Here is a 19,198-nt window from a genome sequence, read left to right as displayed (position 1 = left end):
CCCCTGCCCGCCCGGCCGCCACCGCTGCGCTCATTCCATGGCCGGGAGAAGAGCGCTTCAAACAAAACGCCCGGCCCGCCAGGTAGTTCGCGCACCCCACGCGGGCGCGGAGCCCAAGGGCGAGGGGACTACGGATCCCGGCAGCCCCCGCGCCGGGGACGGAGGGGGAGAGGCCGGGTGCAGGGATGGAGGGACGGGTGGGCGAGCGAGTGAGTGGCAGCCGCCAAGCCTTGGCCGAGAGCCAGGAAGGGCCTCCCCAGAGGAGGAGGAGGAGGAGGGAGGCGCAGAGTGGGAGGGAGGGAGGGAACCCCAGGGGTCATCTAGTGACGGCGCCCCAATCGAAAATTTGACTTTAAAAAAAAAAAATCGATTTTTTTAATTTTTCCCGCGGCACACCAGGCAACATCTCGCGGCACACTAGTGTGCCGCGGAACAGTGGTTGGGAAACACTGGTGTAGAGAGCATAGCAGCAGACTGGGCAGCTGGTCTAAATGGCAGATGATGACACCCGTCCTTCCAGCCAGCGCTGGCCCATCTCTCTCCTGACCACCCCTTGAACCTGGCCGCTCCACCTGCAACCTCTAAAGCTCTGCCACAGGGCACCTCGTGTCCCTGGTCTTAAAGCAGCCCCCAACAATTCTGGGACCGAGAGTGGGGAAATATTCAAGATCTCCTTGCCTGCGCTCATGTTGGTCTTGTATTGCCTTGGAGCTAGATGGGCCAATGACCTAACTCTGTACAAGGCAGCTTACAGTGTTCCTGTTTAAAGGTAAAAGGTAAAGGGACCCCTGACCATTAGGTCCAGTCGTGGCAGACTCTGGGGTTGTGGCGCTCATCTCACTTTACTGGCCGACGGAGCCGGCATACAGCTTCTGGGTCATGTGGCCAGCATGACTAAGCTGCTTCTGGCGAACCAGAGCAGCGCACGGAAACGCTATTTACCTTCCCGCCAGAGAGGTACCTATTTATCTACTTGCACTTTGACGTGCTTTCGAACTGCTAGGTTGGCAGGAGCAGGGACCGAGCAACGGGAGCTCACCCCGTCGCGGGAATTTGAACCGCCGAACTTCTGATTGGCAAGTCCTAGGCTCTGTGGTTTAACCCACAGCGCCACCCATGTCCCATTCCTGTTTAAACCAGCCTTTAATTCAGAACCATGAGGACTAGCATCTTGCTTTGATTTTCAGTGGAAGAGTCATAGCTCTGTGGTATAGAGAGCATCTGTGTTGCATGCAGGGCCCCCCAGAATCAATTCTCCAGTGGCATCACCAGGTAGGGCTGGGAGAGAATCCTACCTGAAATCCTGAAAAGTTGCTGCTGCCAGTCAGTGCAGTTGACAACACTGGGAAAAGATATTTCTCAGTTAATTTGGTCCTTTATTCAGATCCAATAGGACTAGACCCTTGTTTTATTTTTAGGAAAAGAAGCCCACTGGTCCCACATGGTATAAGATGGTCTCCTATGCAATGTCTGTCTGGAAATCAAATGGTGGGGGCTGCATGCAGAGAAGCTATGGATTTGTATCAGGGTGGAGAACCTGCAGCCTGCCAAATGTTGGGCTCCAAAGCTACCACCAGCCTCAGACAGCATGGTCAGTGGTCAACAACATCTGGAGGGCCACAGATGCCTCACCTCAGTTGAAACCAAGAATGACCAACACAGAAAGGACTTTAGGGTTTGATCCAGCTACAGGGTCCTGCTTATTTTCAGAGGGACAGACCCCCTCTCTGCCCTAGAGATCCCCAGAAGCCATTGCGGGTGATAATGGTCAATGCTGGGGAAAATGGAGCAACATCGCCTGGTCTGAGCCAGGGTGCAGCCATCACCCTAGACCTAGCTAGAGCCACACGAAGGAAGCTATGTGATGCTACGGAAGCTGGCCTGCATCAGAACAGGTCATTGGTCTACCTGGCTCAGTACTGTCTACATGGACAGGGTTTGGGGGACAGAACCCGGGACAAGGTCCGGTCTTCTGCCCCTGAGCCACGGCCCTTCCTTTACAAATAAACCAAGATCCCACTCAAGCGCCTGAACAAGGTTTGAAATGGCATCACACAAAGCCCAGGAGCCAACTCCTAGGGGCCAAGGGGTCTTCACAGAGACCCCAATAAAATATTTGAGGGGCCACCCCCCAAAAGAAGTGGATGGACATTGCCATTCGAATGGTGTGCACACACCAGATATTGCGATTGATTATGCAGGGTGGGGCTTACCTGCGCTCCCCCATATTTTATTCACGTTGGCACCCCTGGAGCGTAGCTGCCTTATATTGAGTCAGATCAATGGCCCACCTTCTTCAGTGCTGTCTACACTGACCGGCAGCAACGGCTCTCTAGGGTTTGGCTAGCAGCCTTTTCCCACCCGGGGATGGCACCGCGGCCTTCCTTCTGCGCGTAAAGCAGATGTTCCGCCACTCGTGCGCCCCCCTCCCTCGCTCATGCTGCCAGCCCCCTCGGAAGACTACAAGTCCCATGGTGCCCTGCTGCCGCGTCTGCCTCCCACCCCCCCCCCAAACTGGGGCGAGGCAGGAGCTTCCCCTCTCCTTTGCAGCTGCGGGGGCAGCGGTGGTTTGCGGGGGGGGGTATCCCCATCCTCTCCATCCTGCCGCGCGCCACCCTCGCGCCTCCTCCTGCGTTTCCTCCTCCCTCCCCCTCGCCCTCCCCTCTGCTGCTCGGCCCGCAGCGTCGATTCCCCCGCCCTTGCCCTCTCCCTCCCTCCCTCCTTCCTGCCCGGCCCGGCGGCGCACATGCGGCTGCAGCCCCCCCGACGGCCTCGCCCCGGTGCCAAAAGGATGCTGGCCGCCTCCCCCGGTGCCAGGAAGGGCGCCGAGGCCGGGTACCCGCTCCACTCCCTGGTGTGGCACAACCAGCCCCGCGAGCTGGAGGCCGAGCTCAGCTCCGAGCAGGTGGGTGTCCCTGGGAGCTGGCGGGGCTGGGCTTGGTGGGGGGCGGGCGGGCGAGGGGAGGGGAGGCGGCCTGGGGTCCCACCCTAACAATGGAGAGAGGGGCTGATGCAATAGGAGGCGCCCGGCGCGGCTCCGAGGAAGCGCTCTCGCCTTCCTTCGCGGGAAAGGGGCTTCCCCCGGTTTCTGCAAGAGAGAGGGTGGGTGGGTGGGGGTCAGGGAGGAGAAGGAGCCATGATTTGGGGGGTGGGAGGGAGGAGAGGCTGCGGGGAGGATTGGGGAGCTGTGGTAGCCCCAGGGGGGAAATCCTGTTGGGCACAGAATGGGCAAAGTAGGTGGGGGAGTTTTAAGATCCCCAAAAGAAAAATAACAGTGTATTTTAATTGGGGGGGGGGGGAGTTGGGGACAAGTTCATTGTCTGGCAGGGGGGCTCCTTGCCCGCCCTCTGGTGCCACCCATGTTTGGGTGCTCTTGATGTAGCTCCCCCTCCTACAAACACACAAATATTGCGGTTCCTGCAGCACTGTTGGGCTATTAGGGGTTTGGGCATCAAAAGGCAAGGGGATAGAGGGACTTGCGTGTTCTGGGGTTTCTACCGAACGGAGGGCCCTTCTCCCCCCGCCTTCTCCCCCAGTCTTGGCACCAGGAGCTCTCTTTCCAGGGTTTGGCACTGGCGACTGTGGCTTGGCACACGCAGATCCGTCCACCACCCTGAAATCCTCTGGCAGCAAACAGCCTTCAGGATCCTCCCTAAGGTGAGGAAAGCCGTGGGGCTGTCTTTGGCATGCCTCAAAAAGAGAGAGAGAGACGTGGGCATGATGCACAGTAAAAGGGGGCACCTGAGCACGTGCCGAGAAGCCTTCGTTTGATGTTGCAGAAGCATAATAGGACCCAACTCTTTGGAAGCTATGGGGCCTCAAGGTGGCCAAAGGAGTGGAGAGCCCTGACTTTCCTTCCTGCCCCCCCCCCATGAGAAAGAACTTGAGATCTAGCACCATGCTGGGGCGGGCTTAGCTGAATCCCATGCCCATTTCCACCACATCTGCTACTCGCTCCTTCCTCTAGAACGGCAAAAGCTGGAGGGTGGAAGAAACAGCCTTCCTGCTTATGATGTTTATTTGATGATGATGATAATTTTGCTATTTATACCCCTCCCATTTGGCTGGGTTTCCCCAGCCACTCTTGTTCGGGGTTCATATAGTTACTTTATGCACTACCCAATTTATTCTTTTGCTCTGCATTACTGGGGTCCCACTTCAGAATTAATCATGTCCCGACGAGCCCCAATTCTGCTGGGGTTGCCTCTGATTTGCTGTCACGGAGGTTGTCACAAACACCTCCATCCTAGGCTAACCCGTGGCCCTCCAGGTGTGTCTTGGACTACAACTCCCATCATCCCTGACCGTTGGTTGTTCTGGATGGGGCTGATGGGAGCCAGAGTCTTAACAGGTTAGCCACTCCCACTTTAGGAAGCTGAACGCCTTCTGAAGCTTCTGATTGCGTGCAGGAAGCTCCTGCAGCCAATTGGAAGCCGTGCCTTGGTTGTCGAACATTTTCGAAAGTCGAACGGACTTCCGGAACGGATTCCGTTTGACAACCAAGGTGTGACTATCCATTAGAGAGCGATCAAGTTCCAAGGAAAGGAAACCTTCCATCTGCTGGTACCTGTAATATCCAGAGGTGGAACCTCCACAATCAGAGGAAGTATACCTGTGAGAACCGGATGCAAGGCTTCCTGGAGGTTCAGTGCTTTGCTCAGTGCAGGGTCTGAGACCCAGGGTGGAAGGATGAGGGGGTCTCAGCTTTAGGGGAAGGGGAGAGACCTCTTCCTCCAGAGGTGTTCTGTTCTATCTTGTGTCTGACAGTCCTTGAAGGCCCCTGTCGTGGTCCCACTCCTTCCTCCCATAAGCATACTCTGCTGCAGAAAAGTTTGGAAGCAGTGAGCTGGGGAAGAGCTCTGGGCTTCCGGAAGCCCACAGCGAAGGACAGCGAAGGCATCTGCTTAGCTGGCATCAGAAAACAGCTCAGCTTTTCCCAGCCTGGTTCTCTCAAGGTGTTTCGTCCTACAACTGCAATCGGCCCCAGCCAGCACAGCCGAGAGACGCTAAGGCAGATGGGAGTTGTAGGAGCGCACCAGACCGGGGAAAGTTGCAATGGCTGGCTGCTGGACCCTTAGTGTCGAAGAAACCTCACCTTTGCCATCCTTGTATTAAGGGATGTGTGTGCTGCGTTCATCTCCAGTTAACCAGATAATATCAACGGGAGAAAATTACCTGTAAATAATGGGAATCCCCCCCCCCGTTAACTTATATAGGATCGCAGTCTTATGGAATGTTGTAGGATGGGGTCCAGGATATTAGGAGGCAACACATTCTAGTTTTGACCCCATCTTCTTCATCCCTACTAAGTTCTACAAGGGACAACACAGATTGAGGAGGAAGCTGGCAGCCCCAGAGACTGGCAGGCAGTAAGAATGCAGTTAGGTGTGGGGCTGGCTGAGGGAGGAGTGAGATTGGGAGGGCAGTGCCCCATTCGCCCTAGACAACCAGCCTCCACTGGACACACCACCTGGAAGGAAGCTTTCCATACAGGCCCTATCCTCCTCCTTGCTGACTTCGACAAGGCGTGATACTGAAATTGAGGAAGAAGCTGACTGCCCTATTGACTGGCAGGCAGCAAAAAGGCTGTTAGGTGTGGGGCTGGCTGAGGACGGACTGAGGTTGGTACAGCAGTGCCCCATTCTCCCTAGGCACTAGCCTCCACTCGACACACTACCTGGCAGGAAGCTGTCCGTACAGGCCCTATCCTCCTCCTTGCTGACTTCTACAAGGCGCGATACTGAAATTGAAGAAACTGACAGCTCTGGCAACTGGTAGGCAGCAAAAAGGCTATAAGGTGGAGGCTGACTGGCAGCGGACTGAGGTTAGTGGGCAGTGTTGGCAGACCTTCAGGTCTGACCTAAAGTTTCCAGGTTTGCTTGATCCCACCCTCCTGGTGGTAGTGGTCTTGAATCTCCAAGTGGACAAGCGTGCATATGATAACAACAACAACTTATTAAGAAGACTCTGCATGCATCTTGCCAGCTTCAGCGCAGCAGCCTGCAAATTCTAGAATAGACATTTTGTGAGGTCTGTCCAACCCCTCTCCCACTTAACCTCCGTTTCCAGGGCCGCCTTCTTTGGCCATCCCTCGTAGCCGAGTAAGATTGTCTTCCATAAACACGGTTTTAACAATGAGTCCGTAAGTGACTGTGGAGGCCAATTCTGGATCCACACGTCCTTCCACAGTGGGGACATTGGTTTCCAGGCGGGAGTTGATCACGGTGTGGATTTGCCAAGTGTGCCTTCCTCTTAGCACGTTTCTCCCTTGCTTTCTGAGTCCAAGAGTCTTCAAAGCCCATGACACCTTTGGTAAAGGCTGTACTCCAATTGGAGCGCTCTCAGGCCAGTGTTTCCGAGTTGTCGTTGTTTATACTACATTTTTTTAAAAATTGCCTTGAGAGCGTCTTTAATAATAATAATAATAATAAATTTTATTTATATCCCGCCCTCCCCAGCCGAAGCCGGGCTCAGGGCGGCTAACAACACTAAAATAGTGCAACATTATAAAAACATCATAAGAATTAATTAAAATCAAAATTGATGGCAACCATAAACTAAAGTATTGTAAAGATTGCCAAAGGAGGGAGTCAGGCTGTGCCCCAACCAAAGGCCTGGTGGAACAGCTCTGTCTTGCAGGCCCTGCGGAAAAATGTCAAGTCCCGCAGGGCCCTAGTCTCTTGTGACAGAGCGTTCCACCAGGTTGGAGCCGCAGCCGAAAAAGCCCTGGCTCTAGTTGAGGCCAGCCTAACCTCTCTGTGGCCTGGGACCTTCAAGATGTTTTTATTTGAGGACCGTAAGTTCCTCTGTGGGGCATACCAGGAGAGGCGGTCCCGTAGATACGAGGGTCCTAGGCCGTGTAGGGCTTTGAAGGTTAAAACCAGCACCTTAAACCTGATCCTGTACTCCACCGGGAGCCAGTGCAGCTGGTATAGCACTGGATGAATGTGATCCCGCAGCGAAGACCCCGTAAGGAGTCTCGCTGCGGCATTCTGCACCCGCTGGAGTTTCTGGGTCAGTCTCAAGGGCAGCCCCACGTAGAGCGAGTTACAATAATCCAGTCTGGAGGTGACCGTCGCATGGATCACAGTGGCTAGGTCAGGGCGAGAGAGGTAAGGAGCCAACTGCTTAGCTTGGCGGAGATGAAAAAATGCCGCCTTTGTTATAGCTGCAATCTGCGCCTCCATGGAGAGGGAGGTATCGAAGATTACACCCAAACTCTTAACGGACGGTGCTGGCACTAATTGCACCCCCGCAAGAGATGGGAGTTGCCCCCTCAATCCCATATCGTCCCGTCCCAGCCAGAGGACCTCTGTCTTCGAAGGATTTAACTTCAACCGGCTCCCACGTAACCATCCAGCCACAGCTTCCAAGCATCTGATCAGTGTGTCTGGGGCCGAGTCAGGATGGCCATCCATCAACAGATAGAGTTGGGTGTCATCAGCATACTTTAAACCTCTTTTGTTGACCACCAGCATTATGCTTACCATTTTTAAGTTGGGAATAGAGTAGTTGCTTTGGAAGACGATAGTTGGGCATCCGCACAACATGACCAGTCCAGTGAAGCTGATGTTGAAGAATCATTGCTTCAACACTGGTGATCTTTGCGTCTTCCAGTACACTGACATTTGTTCGCCTGTCTTCCCAAGTGATGTGTAAAATTTTTCAGAGACACCGTTGATGGAATCTTTTGAGGAGTTGAAGATGGCATTTATAAGTGGTCCATGTTTCACAAGAATACAGTAAGGTTGACAGTAAAATAGCTTCGTAAACAAGCATTTTGGTTTCCCTTCGAATGTCCCAGTGTGCTTCAATTGGGAGAAAGCTGCATTTGCAGAGCTCAGGCAATGCTTGATTTCGGCATCCATGTCAGCCCTTGTGGAAAGATAACTGCCCAGGTAGGAGAAGTGATCAGCACTTTCCAAGGTTACACTATTGAGTTGGATTTGCGGCACTGCAGAGGGGTTATCTTGTACTTGTTGGTGCAGCACTTTGATTTTTTGGCTGTTGAGCAGTAGACCAAGCATTCTGTAAGCTGTGAAGATATTTAGGATGGTTTGCAGGTCGTCCTCTGAGTGTGCACACACTATGTTGTCATCAGCGTACTCTGTGACGGAAGTTACAGTCACCTGGTGCAGTCCCTAGGTCTCAGGTGAGGGCCCCAAAATCTCAGAGTCCGGGATACTCCTGACTTGATCACCCTGCTAAGGCCTGGTGGGTGACACTGCCCCATTTGTGACAGATGGATGAGCCATCGCTGCTGAAATCTAGGGCCTGGTGCATGAATCTCAGACGCCTAAGGGCACAGCTCAGGAGTTGTTTGCCAGACCTCCTCAATTCCGGGTGAGATGTGTTTGCCACACCCGGATTTCCCCTTTTTCCTTAACAATGATCAGCGGTGAGGCGTGGCTGGGGATCTGCCGGCAAACAAACACGCTCTGAGCTTTGGGGTTTATGATATTGACTCTCAGGGGTAGATCTAGGGCAGGAGAGGATGGGTGAGGCCGTACAGGGGCATTTGGGTTCCTGTTTGGCTTCCAAGAGACGTCAGGTGTCTTGTCTGTGCTGGGGGGGGCAGTCAATGGTCTTAATTTGGCTTCCCTCTCCCCCCACCTCCATCCCATTGTGCCTTACCCTCCGAATTTCAAAGTAACACAGGGCACACTGAGGCTGGTGGGAATTGTAGTTTGGGTTGGCGCAAGTTGCTAAGAAAGTCGTCCCTTTGGTGGCCAGGATGGGCGTCCGAATATTCAGTGCTGGCCAGTAAGAATCTGAAATACACCTTGAGGCTGCTATTTACAGTGGTTGTGTTTCTCCCTTTCTATAAGGGTGGTTCATTCATCCAGTCTCCTTCCATCAGAGACCAGCTGGGGACCTTCTGGAAAACTCACTAGTGTGCCCAGGAGAAGCATTCCCCTGTTGTTTGTTCTTCTGTGTCTGGTACTCAGGTAGACTTGCTCTGGGTATGGAGGCTCTACTTAGCCGTTGTAGCCAAGGATAGAGATCTGCTCCTCCATAAATTTATGTCACCCTTCCCCCCCATTTAATCTAGCAGTTGACACAACTTCTTGTGAAGTCTTTTTAAGCGTGCTTTCCTGAATAAATTACCCGCCCCCCCAAATTCTGCTGTTGACTGCCAATTTTACTGGGTCCCCCACCCCACAATGTTCTTGTATTGTGAGATACATGGAAGTGGACTGACATTAGTTAATGCCTTGGGTGAGGAATGCACTCTGCACAGACTCAGAGACTTAGTGGAAACTATGCTCTGTTTGCTGAACTTCTTCTTTTTCCTCCTCTTCCTCTTTTTCCTGATTACTTTTCACACCAGAATTATTTCTGATTTGCCTGGCAAATGGTTCCTAAGCCCCAGGTTCACTTTCCTGCTTTATAAAAGCAGAACTTCTCAGAACACTTATTGATTCATGCTGCCTCCTCCCTCCCCTTTTTGCTGTTCGTTATTTTAAGGCCACTGTCTGTTATCTGTAGAGGATGATTCCAAATTTGCATAAATGCAAATAGAGCTGAGATCAGGTTGATTAATTTCCTTATCTTAGAAATGGATTCACCGAAGAGCTGCCTGGGGGAACCAGAATTATTATTCCAAACAAACTGACCCCACCCTATGATGTCCCCCATTAAAGTTAGCCATCTAAGATCCCATGTATCTTAGTGTGGGAGGGAAAAAGTATTTTCCAGATCAAAGGGGCTAGTAACTTGGGAGGAATATTTCAGAGTTCTGGTTTGACTTGCTCCTAAGACTTGAGACCAAGTGATGTTCAGGGTCTAGGAAGGATGCCTCTTCCCACTGGTGGGACCCAACGCTGGACTCTGGGAAGCAGGCCTGCCAGAAGGCGAAAGCTTCTGAGCATGTACAGAGTGCCCACCCCTCGCTACACTCTTTCCGAGAGGACAAATCAATCAAGGCGCACAATTTCGTTTTGTCTAAGGAGCAAGGAGAGTTAATTGAAACTTGAGAGGGAGATTCTCTATCAGTGCCACGCTCTTTTAATTACTTTAATGAAAAAGGTTTGTAATTAAAGGGAAACAACAGATCTTCCAGCAGTGGCTGGTGGGAGTGGAAGATGGCACCAGGGATTATTTCAGCTTCTGGGACAGACGGGAGGGAAGAGGTGTGTTGCAGGTGAGGCAAAGGAAGCCAAGGACTTGCGAAGTCACACCCTGGGGAGTGGATATTGGGGTGTGGGAGTCAGGGCTGAGCTCTGCTTTCGAGCCAGGAAAGACACCCCCCCCACACACACTGTATCGGGCTATTGTGTACAAGTAGGGCTGCCATACGTTCGGATGTTCCTGGACATATTCGGAATACTGCAGTCTGCAGCAGTGTCCGGGCGAAAATTGGGAAAGCGTCCAGGAAAATCTGGACGTATGGCAGCCCGTGTCAGTGGTGCCTTTTTTGCCATTTCCCCCTAAAAAATACAGTGGTGCCTCGCAAGACGAAAAGAATCCGTTCTGTGATTCTCTTCGTCTAGCGGTTTTTTCGTCTTGCGAAGCAAGCCCATTGACGGATTAGCGGCTTTTAGCGGCTTATCTGCTGATCGGATCAGCTGATTAGCGGCTTAGAAAAAGGGGGGGGGAGGGAAAAAAACCAGCAGGAACTCGCAAGACATTTTCGTCTTGCGAAGCAAGCCCATAGGAAATTCGTTTTGCGAAGCACCTCCAAAACGGAAAACTCTTTCGTCTAGCGAGTTTTCCGTCTTGCGAGGCATTCGTCTTGCGGGGCACCACTGTAGCTCCAAAGCAGATTGTGTGTGTGTGTGTGTGTGTGTGTGCATGCAAAATAAATAAATAAATAGCTCAACAACTTTTCTGCCCGGATTTTCACTGTTTGAAATATGGCAACCCTAGTGTACATATTCCGGTCACCTCGTCTCCCAAAGGATACTGTAAAGGTAAAGGTAAAGGGACCCCTGACCATGAGGTCCAGTCGTGACCGACTCTGGGGTTGTGCCGCTCATCTCGCTTTACAGGCCGAGGGAGCTGGCGTTTGTCCTCAGTCAGTTTTTCCAGGTCATGTGACCAGCATGACTAAGCCGCTTCTGGCGAACCAGAGCAGCGCGTGGAAATGCCGTTTACCTTCCCGCCGGAGCGGTACTATTTATCTATTTGCACTTTGATGAGTTTTCGAACTGCTAGGTGGGCAGGAGCAGGGACCAAGCAAAGGGAGCTCACCCCATCGCGAGGATTCAAACCGACGACCTTCTGATCGGCAAGCCCTAGGCTCTGTGGTTTAGACCACAGCACAGCCCGCATCCTATATACAATGGTACTTCGGGTTAAGAGCTTAATTCGTTCCGGAGGACACAACTAAACGACTAACAACAACAACAACAATAATAATAATATTGTTGGGGAGTCAGCCCCCTTGAGCAGAGTGAGGCTGACTTCTGAGTAAACAGGTACACGGTGGCCGAGTGACTCAGCTGATGCAAACATCACACAATCCTCAGTCCGCAGATTTCTATAGTTGCCTCCTGGTACCTGGAAAAATGCAAATAAAGCACAGCTCTTCCGGCCCCCCTCTGTGGCACGGCAGGGTGTGGGGAGGTGGAGAAAAGAATCATTTGTTTTCTGCAAAATTTATCCTCTGCCTTGCATCACCCAGCATCCTTTCCGGGGGCAGCTCTCAAAAGAGCGCAGATCCGATGCAGGCAAGAAGGCAGCCGTCAAAGCTGTGTCACGACACAGAATAAACGGGCTGGGATGGATGGCAGGGGTCTGGCCCTTGGCAACTGTCTCTTGGAAAGCCCGCCCCCGAAACTTGGCAAACTGTTTTCCTTTACGCTGCAGCCTGGAATGCTAGCAAGCTTCCATTATTTGCAATTAACACACACAAGTCCCGGAGGAGAGATTGTCGCCGCCTATTTGCAGATCCCCCCTCGAGGGAACCGTATCCGACACCTGCCCTGGCAGGATTCGAACCCTGAGAGAGGCAGCTTAGCTCTCAGGAGCCTCGCACCATTGGCTGTTGTCCATCTACTACCAAGCCAGGCTCAAGGTCTTTGTATTAATTTACAAATCCCTGAGCAACTTAGGTTCAAGGTACCTTGTGAACCTCAGTGATATCACTGAGATCACACGCAGGAACATTGTAAGTCATTCCCCAAGTTGGCAAGTTCTTTTGACAGCATCAAGAAACTGAGCCTTTGCTGCTATTGGCCTAGTCCTGTGGAACCCTCTGCCACTAGGGATTCTGAAAGCTTGTATTTCGCAGGCATTTAAGAAGACACATTTCCGTTGTCTCAGACGTTGTAAGTTCTGCTGGTCCAAACAAGGTTGTTAGCAAATGTAAATAAGCTGTTGGGTTACAGCCAATAGATTATTTATCTCTTAAGACAATGTATGTTAAAATTTTATCATCTATCAGTTGGTCCAAAGTCAATATGCCTTCCATCCGATTTTTCCATATCACCATCTTTCCCCCATTTTTAAAGTTGGGTTTCCCCACAAAGTCAATTTTAGCATGGGAAAAGGTGTCCAATCTATTTTTACTAGACATTGCATTCCACAACTTTCTAACTGGCATAATTGTTTCCAGAGATTCATGAGTTCTAACGTATTTTGATCCTAATACTGTCCATCAAACTAAAGGTGTTATTATATACGTGCATTCCAAAGTTGCTCCGATCAGAAAATTAACACCAGTTGTTGGTTTCCAGTATTTAATACTTGCCAATAAGTAAGCATGATGATATGGCTCCATATTCGGAATAGCAAACCCTCCATCATTAAGTTGCAATTGCATTTTCTGTAAATATATTATCAGAGTTGAGGAACCCCATAGAAATTTCCAGTGAGCACTCAGGGCTGATTTCCTTCAGAATGGAGAGGTTTGACCTTCTTGCAGTCCATGGGACTCTCAAGAGTCTCCTCCAGCACCAGAATTCAAAAGCATCCATTCTTCGGCGATCAGCCTTCTTGATGGTCCAGCTCTCACTTCCATACATCACTACTGGGAAAACCATAGCTTTAACTATACGGACCTTTGTCAGCAAGGTGATGACCTTTTGGTATAGACATACCTAAATGGATTCTGAACAAATGCAGAACTGATACTCTTTAAATGGATGGGTAAACAAATTTTCACCAGATTGGCATCAATTAGCTCTCCTTCCACCCTGGACCAGTTACGTAATAGATTATCCTGATATTTTAGTAAAGGCATCTGTCATTTGCATCAACGTGGGAATAGCAATATGAGGAATAAACAGAAGAATATCATCTGTAAATAAAAGCAGTTTATATCCAACTGAATTATGCACTGATCTGTCGATCTCCCTCTGTTATCTCATAGCCCAAACCAAGGTTTCCACACAAATATTGAAAAGCAAGCGTGAAAGTGGACATTCTTGCCTAGTTCCTCCAAATTGTGCAGGAGTAGCTGGCAACATGTTTGTGTAATATTCAGTGTGTCTGTCCAGAAAGGTGTTATTTTTTGCAACCTGTCGATTCCACAGGGCACCGAGGAAGAGACGAACCAAGAAAAAGCGAAGGGTCCTCTCTGCCCCAAGGATGCTGACCTCACCCTTCCTTTCTCCCAGCAGGTGGATATCGAACAGTTGGACCCCCGAGGGCGCACCCCCTTGCACCTAGCCACCACTCTGGGGCACCTAGAGTGCGCCCGAGTCCTCCTGCGCCATGGGGCGGACGTGGGCAAGGAGAACCGCAGCGGCTGGACAGGTGAGTCTCACCTCTTCCGCCTGGGAGTTGAAATCAGTGTTGTGGGGGGCAGGGGCAGGCTGCCAGTTTGTTTGGGCCAGCCTGATCTGCACTGGCTGGCAGCAGCAAGCCAAGGAAGGGGCCAGGAAAGGGTTGGGCCCGATCCGGCCAAAATGAAGTACCACCCCCTTGATTGCAATGCTTGTGCTTCAGTCTTTCCCATTGATATAGTGCTCTAGTTTGGCTGGATCAGTGCACAAGCCACAGTTGTGCATATGCTTACTCAGAAGTAAGCCCCACAGTGTCCAAAGGAGCCTCCTCGCTATCTTGCTATTTATCTATTTATTGCATCATCATCCTTATTATCATTTCAATATATCACCCTTTATCTGATTATCCCAGGGCGATGTACAACGTTAAGAACATAATTTACGCAGCACAATAATAAAAACATAACACAGAGCATAATAATAAAATAATCATCCTAGCAGTCCCTCCTACAGGCCGTAAGATTATTTAATGGCCATAGGCCTGGGACAAGAGATATGTCATGATGGCGCCAGGCCAGCCTCTCTGGGGAGAGCACCCCGCAATTGGGGAGCCACCACAGAAAAGGCCAGGCAGTGGCGTAGCGTGGGGGGTGCAGAGGGGGCCAGCCGCACCGGGTGCAACATCTGGGGGGGGGCGCGCTCGCACTCGCAGCTCTCTGCCCCTACCTGGCTCACTCACTCTCTCTCATTGCAGTGCTGGCTGTACGAATCCGATCCGAGCCGCTGGGTCGCCGCCCACTGTGGAGGGGGTGGGTGCCAGGCGTGTGGTGCGGAGAGAGAGCGAGGGACTATCTGGGGGAGGGACAGTGCAGCGGCCGCCCAGCGCAGCGCTGAGCGCGGGAGAGAACCACACCAGCCCAGCCCAGGCAGCAGCAAGAAGAAGCTGGCAGCGGCGGCAAGTTAGGGGTTAGGGGGCGCAAATTACTTGCCTTGCCCCGGGTGCTGACAACCCACGCTACGCTGCTGAGGCCAGGTCTCATGTTCCCACCCTTTGAGCCTCTCCGGGATGGGGGACATAGAGAAGGGCCTCAGATGCCAAGCGCCCAGTCTGTTTGTAAGGGGAGAGGTGGTCCTGGACGTGTTGAGGTCCTGAGCCATGTAAGGCTTTATAGGTCAGCACCGGCACTTTGAACTGGACCTGGAAACTAATCGGCAGCCAGTGCAGCCGGTCCAGGATTGGCGTTATGTTCTCAAACCATCTTGTTTTCATGAGCAATCTGGCCTTTGAATTTTGTACCAGTTTCCCACCTTCTCTTAAGAAACTCAATGTGGTTTATGTGGTTCTTCCCCCACAACATCCCTGCGAAGTAGGTTAGAGGCTGAGAGGCAGTGAGCTTCATGGCTGAGTGCGGGATTTGAACTCTGGTCTCTCCCAGGTCCTAGCCCTACATTCCAACCACTAGGTCACCTGGCCCCATGGTAAGTATGCTTTGGACTAGAGAATTAGACTGAAATCCCACGCACCCGAGGGCTTGATGTGTGCGTGTGTGTAAATGTGGCCCTCACAGACTCTCTGTCTGGCCCTGGGGACTCTCCCCAGACCACGCCTCTCACTGGCTCTACTTTACACCTTCCATGAGTGCTTTTGCCCACCTGAAAATGTCTCCCTGAACTCTGTCCATGCCTCTTGCCTTGCCTGGATGGAGGCCAGAGAGGAGTGTGCAGGTGTAGAAGCCAGGCTCCTATATAAAGGTAAAATTTGCATGTGTTGCCCCTCCCACTCTTGGATCCTCTGGCCCCGCCCACTGTGGTCGTGTGGCCCCAAAAAAGCTGTCCAGAAGTGAATGAGGCCCTTGAGCAAATGGTTCCCCACCCCTGACGTAGGCAGTTAGCTGGGAGTAAGTCCCATAGAACGCAGCAGGGCTTACTTCTGAGTAAATTTGCCTGGGACGGCGCCACTGCCTTCCTCTACCAGCGCCCATTTACTGCCCTAATTAAAATGCCTTTGCCTTTTAGACCGGTGAAAGCTTTGATCTCTTTACCGCCCTACGGCAATAAATATTTGATTTGTCGCTTTTACAAATTTATTACGTGGCTTTGTTTTCTTTCAACCTCTCGCGATTCTGTGGTTTTCTTGATGTGGGTGGGAGTGTTCCTTAACTGCTTTGAAAAATTATTTAGGGAATTTGCCATATGAAACATCGAAACCGCCGAGGTGTCCTCGGCGTAAATGGGGCATGTCCTTCCAGAGATTTTGCCTCCTATAATCACTTCCAGTTCGGCTTCCAGGATGCCGAGCCAATTATGAAATTAACTCACTTGGATGGAGTTGCGCAGAGCCAGATTTCTTCAAACCAGCTTTTGCTCTTGTTGGACGGCCCAGTTCCATCACAGCTGATGTGCAATCTGTTTTTAATTCTCAGTTTCTCTGTTGTAAATAACGGGTTTGTTGGTTTCACTTCTGACCAGTTTCACTTTTCAGTTTTTTGCTTTGTGGTCTACTTTATTTATTTACTGTTTCCTTCAAGGAATTTTTTGTTGTTGTTTAGCCATTTAGTCATGTCCGCCTCTTTGTGACCCCCTGGACCAGAGCACGCCAGGCACTCCTATCTTCCACTGCCTCCCGCAGTTTGGTCAAACTCATGCTGGTAGCTTCGAGAATACTGTCCCACCATCTCATCCTCTGTCGTCCCCTTCTCCTTGTGCCCTCCATCTTTCCCAACATCAGGGTCTTTTCCAGGGAGTCTTCTCTTCTCATGAGGTGGCCAAAGTATTGGAGTCTCAGCTTCAGGATCTGTCCTTCCAGTGAGACTCAGGGCTGATTTCCTTCAGAATGGAGAGGTTTGATCTTCCTGCAGTCCATGGGACTCTCAAGAGTCTCCTCCAGCACCAGAATTCAAAAGCATCCATTCTTCGGCAATCAGCCTTCTTTATGGTCCAGCTCTCACTTCCATACATCACTACTGGGAAAACCATAGCTTTAACTATACCGACCTTTGTTGGCAAGGTGATGTCTCTGCTTTTTAAGATGCTGTCTAGGTTTGGCATTGAAGGAATTCTTTTAAAAAATAATAATATTTTTAATAAATTTCCAAAAAAGACACATAAAATTGCAATGCATTTTAAAAAGATATTTCTTTTCTATTTTTTTATTTCCCAGCCCATTTTCCTTGGTGTTTTACTCTTCTCTCCATTGCTGCACTTTGTCTTAACTCTTTTTAATATCATAATCATCACAATGGCCTCCATGGAGTTCAAAGTGACGCGCACCAGTCTCTCCCTCCTCATTTAATCCTCACAACAACCCTGTGAGGTAGGCTGAGGGCCAATGAAGAGCCCCCAAGGTCACAGGCAGTGAGTTTCGTGGCTGAGTGGGGGGATTTGAACCCAGGTTTGAGTCTGACACTCTGATTCCAGGGTGGGTCTTTTCCTGCCCGGGGGCGGGGAGGTGAATAAATTTAAGGACAGCAAGGAAATTCCTTTCATCAGGAATTCCCACATTCACACATCAGTGGGCGGGGCCTGGGGCAAAGTGGGCGGGGCAACAAAGGTAAATGCTACCTTTACTGTACAGGGAAAGCTGGAATTTTCTGCATAGACCCACCCTCACCTCTTCATCCGGGACGGGAATGGAGGAATGGTCCATCATTCAAGGACCTGTTCCAGGCAAGCAAAAAGCAATCAAGTAGGGGTGGAGTTTGCGAGGGAAAAGTTTGCAAGAGAAAGTTTGCAAGGGCCAGACAGATGGGGGGAGGGCCACATTGGATCCCGGACCTCAGCCCCCCCCCAGCAAAGGCGAACGGATTTATTATGATGTCAGCTGTCAGGCGCCTTGTCAGATGTGTTGTCTTCAGCTTGCAGGGATAAATTCTTTATATATATTGGTCAGACCCCACCTGTGTCTAGTTCTGGGCACCTCAGTTTAAGAAGGATATCGACAAGGTGGGCAAAGGAGGGCAAACTAGATGATCAAGGGTCTGGAAAGTAAGCCTTATGAAGAATGGTTGAAGGAGCTGGGAAAAGAAGCAACTGAAAGGAGATAGGGTGGCCATCTTCAAATAGAAGAGGGGAAAAGCTTGTTTTCTGGAGGAAAGGACCCGAACCCATGGTTTCAAGTTGCAAGAAATGAGATTCCAACTAAACCATGGGAATAACTTTATGCCAGATGCCCCCACCCCCAGTGTAGGAGTGCAAATATCCAGAGTGTGGGGTCAGGTGCGATTACTATGAGGAATTATAAAATATGCATCAAGCCATTGTGTCCATGATGAATGCATTGTGTTGACTGGGTTTAATTCATCGACAATAATTTCTGACCAAATCCCACAATCATCTCTGGCCATTTCCTCTACTGCCCATTTTGCTTGCTTGACAAGTCATGTACACAGCCTAGTTGCTTTGCCAGGCAGGCATCCTGGGCCATAAAGATAGTGGGCAATGATAGAGGGTAAGGATTTGCTGAACTAACTATGTGAATTGGAATACAGAAAAGGGGGGTGTGAGGAGGTCAGGAAATAAGTAATTGAAAGATATGATATGAAAATACTGATTGTTTTTCTCTTTTCTATTAATTTTCTTCTTTATTGTCTATTTTTATATCTTTTCTCTTTTTCTTCTACTATTGTTATGTTTCTTTACTTTCTTATTTATAATTTTGTAATTTTTACTGTCTGGAAAAGCTTAATAAATATTATTTTAAAAAAACCAAAAACATAAAGATAGTGGGCAAGTTTCTTTGATGTAGCTTTTCTGATATGTTAATCTTAAGATGTTAACCTTATGGCCAGGAAACAGATCTCACCTGAAGGTGATAATGATTGCTGTCTTCCTGGCCCTCCTTCTTATCATGTATATCGCTTGTTTATGACCTCAGGGGTTGCCAAATGCACTCCTTTGTAGTTCTGTTTTGTTTACCCCAGAAATATGTGTGCTTAATTAGTTTGGTAGTTTAACTTTGTCCCCACATGGGGTTTGTTGAAATGCTCAGAAGAAATCTGATTGGTTCTTACGAACACTCTGTAAAAAGCTCTTTTGTGAATAAAACGACCTGGGCCAGGGGCTGGAGGCAGAGATTATTATACGCACCCTTCCCAGAGTCTTGCTGGTTCAAGCCTCTGTGTGTATTCTTATGAATCAGAGTTCAATCCTTCCTTTACTTTGAGAACGCCTCACCCCAGCCCGACTCTCCTTTGCTCTTCCCTCCACAGTCTTGCAGGAGGTGAGCACCCGGGATCTGGAGCTTGTTCAGCTGGTGCTGCGTTACGCGACTACCAGCGGGCCATCAAGCGCCTGGCCGGCATCCCCCTCCTGCTTGAGAGGCTGCGCAAGGTAGGCAGGGGGTCTTCCTGGAACTCGTCGCCATCGTCATCCCTAAGGGAGAAGGAAAATTCTCTCTTGGTTATCTCTGCTGCCGGTGGTTTTCTAGATTGTAACCCCCTCAGGGCAGGGACCTATAGCCTTTTGTCAGAAGTAAATGCATCCCCTCCACTGCCTCTGTTTCTCCTCTCTTCCTCTGTTGGACTACAACT

The 19,198-nt window shown here is 50.4% G+C and overlaps 1 protein-coding gene across 1 annotated transcript in view; it reads left to right on the top strand.

Annotated features, from left to right (window-relative positions):
- Positions 1-2,523: 2,523 nt before the first annotated feature.
- ANKRD13B (ankyrin repeat domain 13B) overlaps positions 2,524-19,198 on the top strand; it is a 43,467-nt gene continuing 26,792 nt past the window's right edge. The window contains 4 exon segments of the mRNA XM_081172244.1: positions 2,524-2,905; positions 13,563-13,701; positions 18,878-18,931; positions 18,934-19,067. Of these exon segments, the coding sequence (XP_081028370.1) occupies positions 2,747-2,905; positions 13,563-13,701; positions 18,878-18,931; positions 18,934-19,067 (486 nt within the window). The 5' untranslated portion in view covers positions 2,524-2,746.

Source organism: Podarcis bocagei, assembly GCF_964188305.1.
Source record: "Podarcis bocagei genome assembly, chromosome: 15".
NCBI lineage: Eukaryota > Metazoa > Chordata > Lepidosauria > Squamata > Lacertidae > Podarcis > Podarcis bocagei.
Note: the sequence above shows the minus strand (reverse complement) of the source record. Positions and strands in the feature narration are given on the sequence as shown.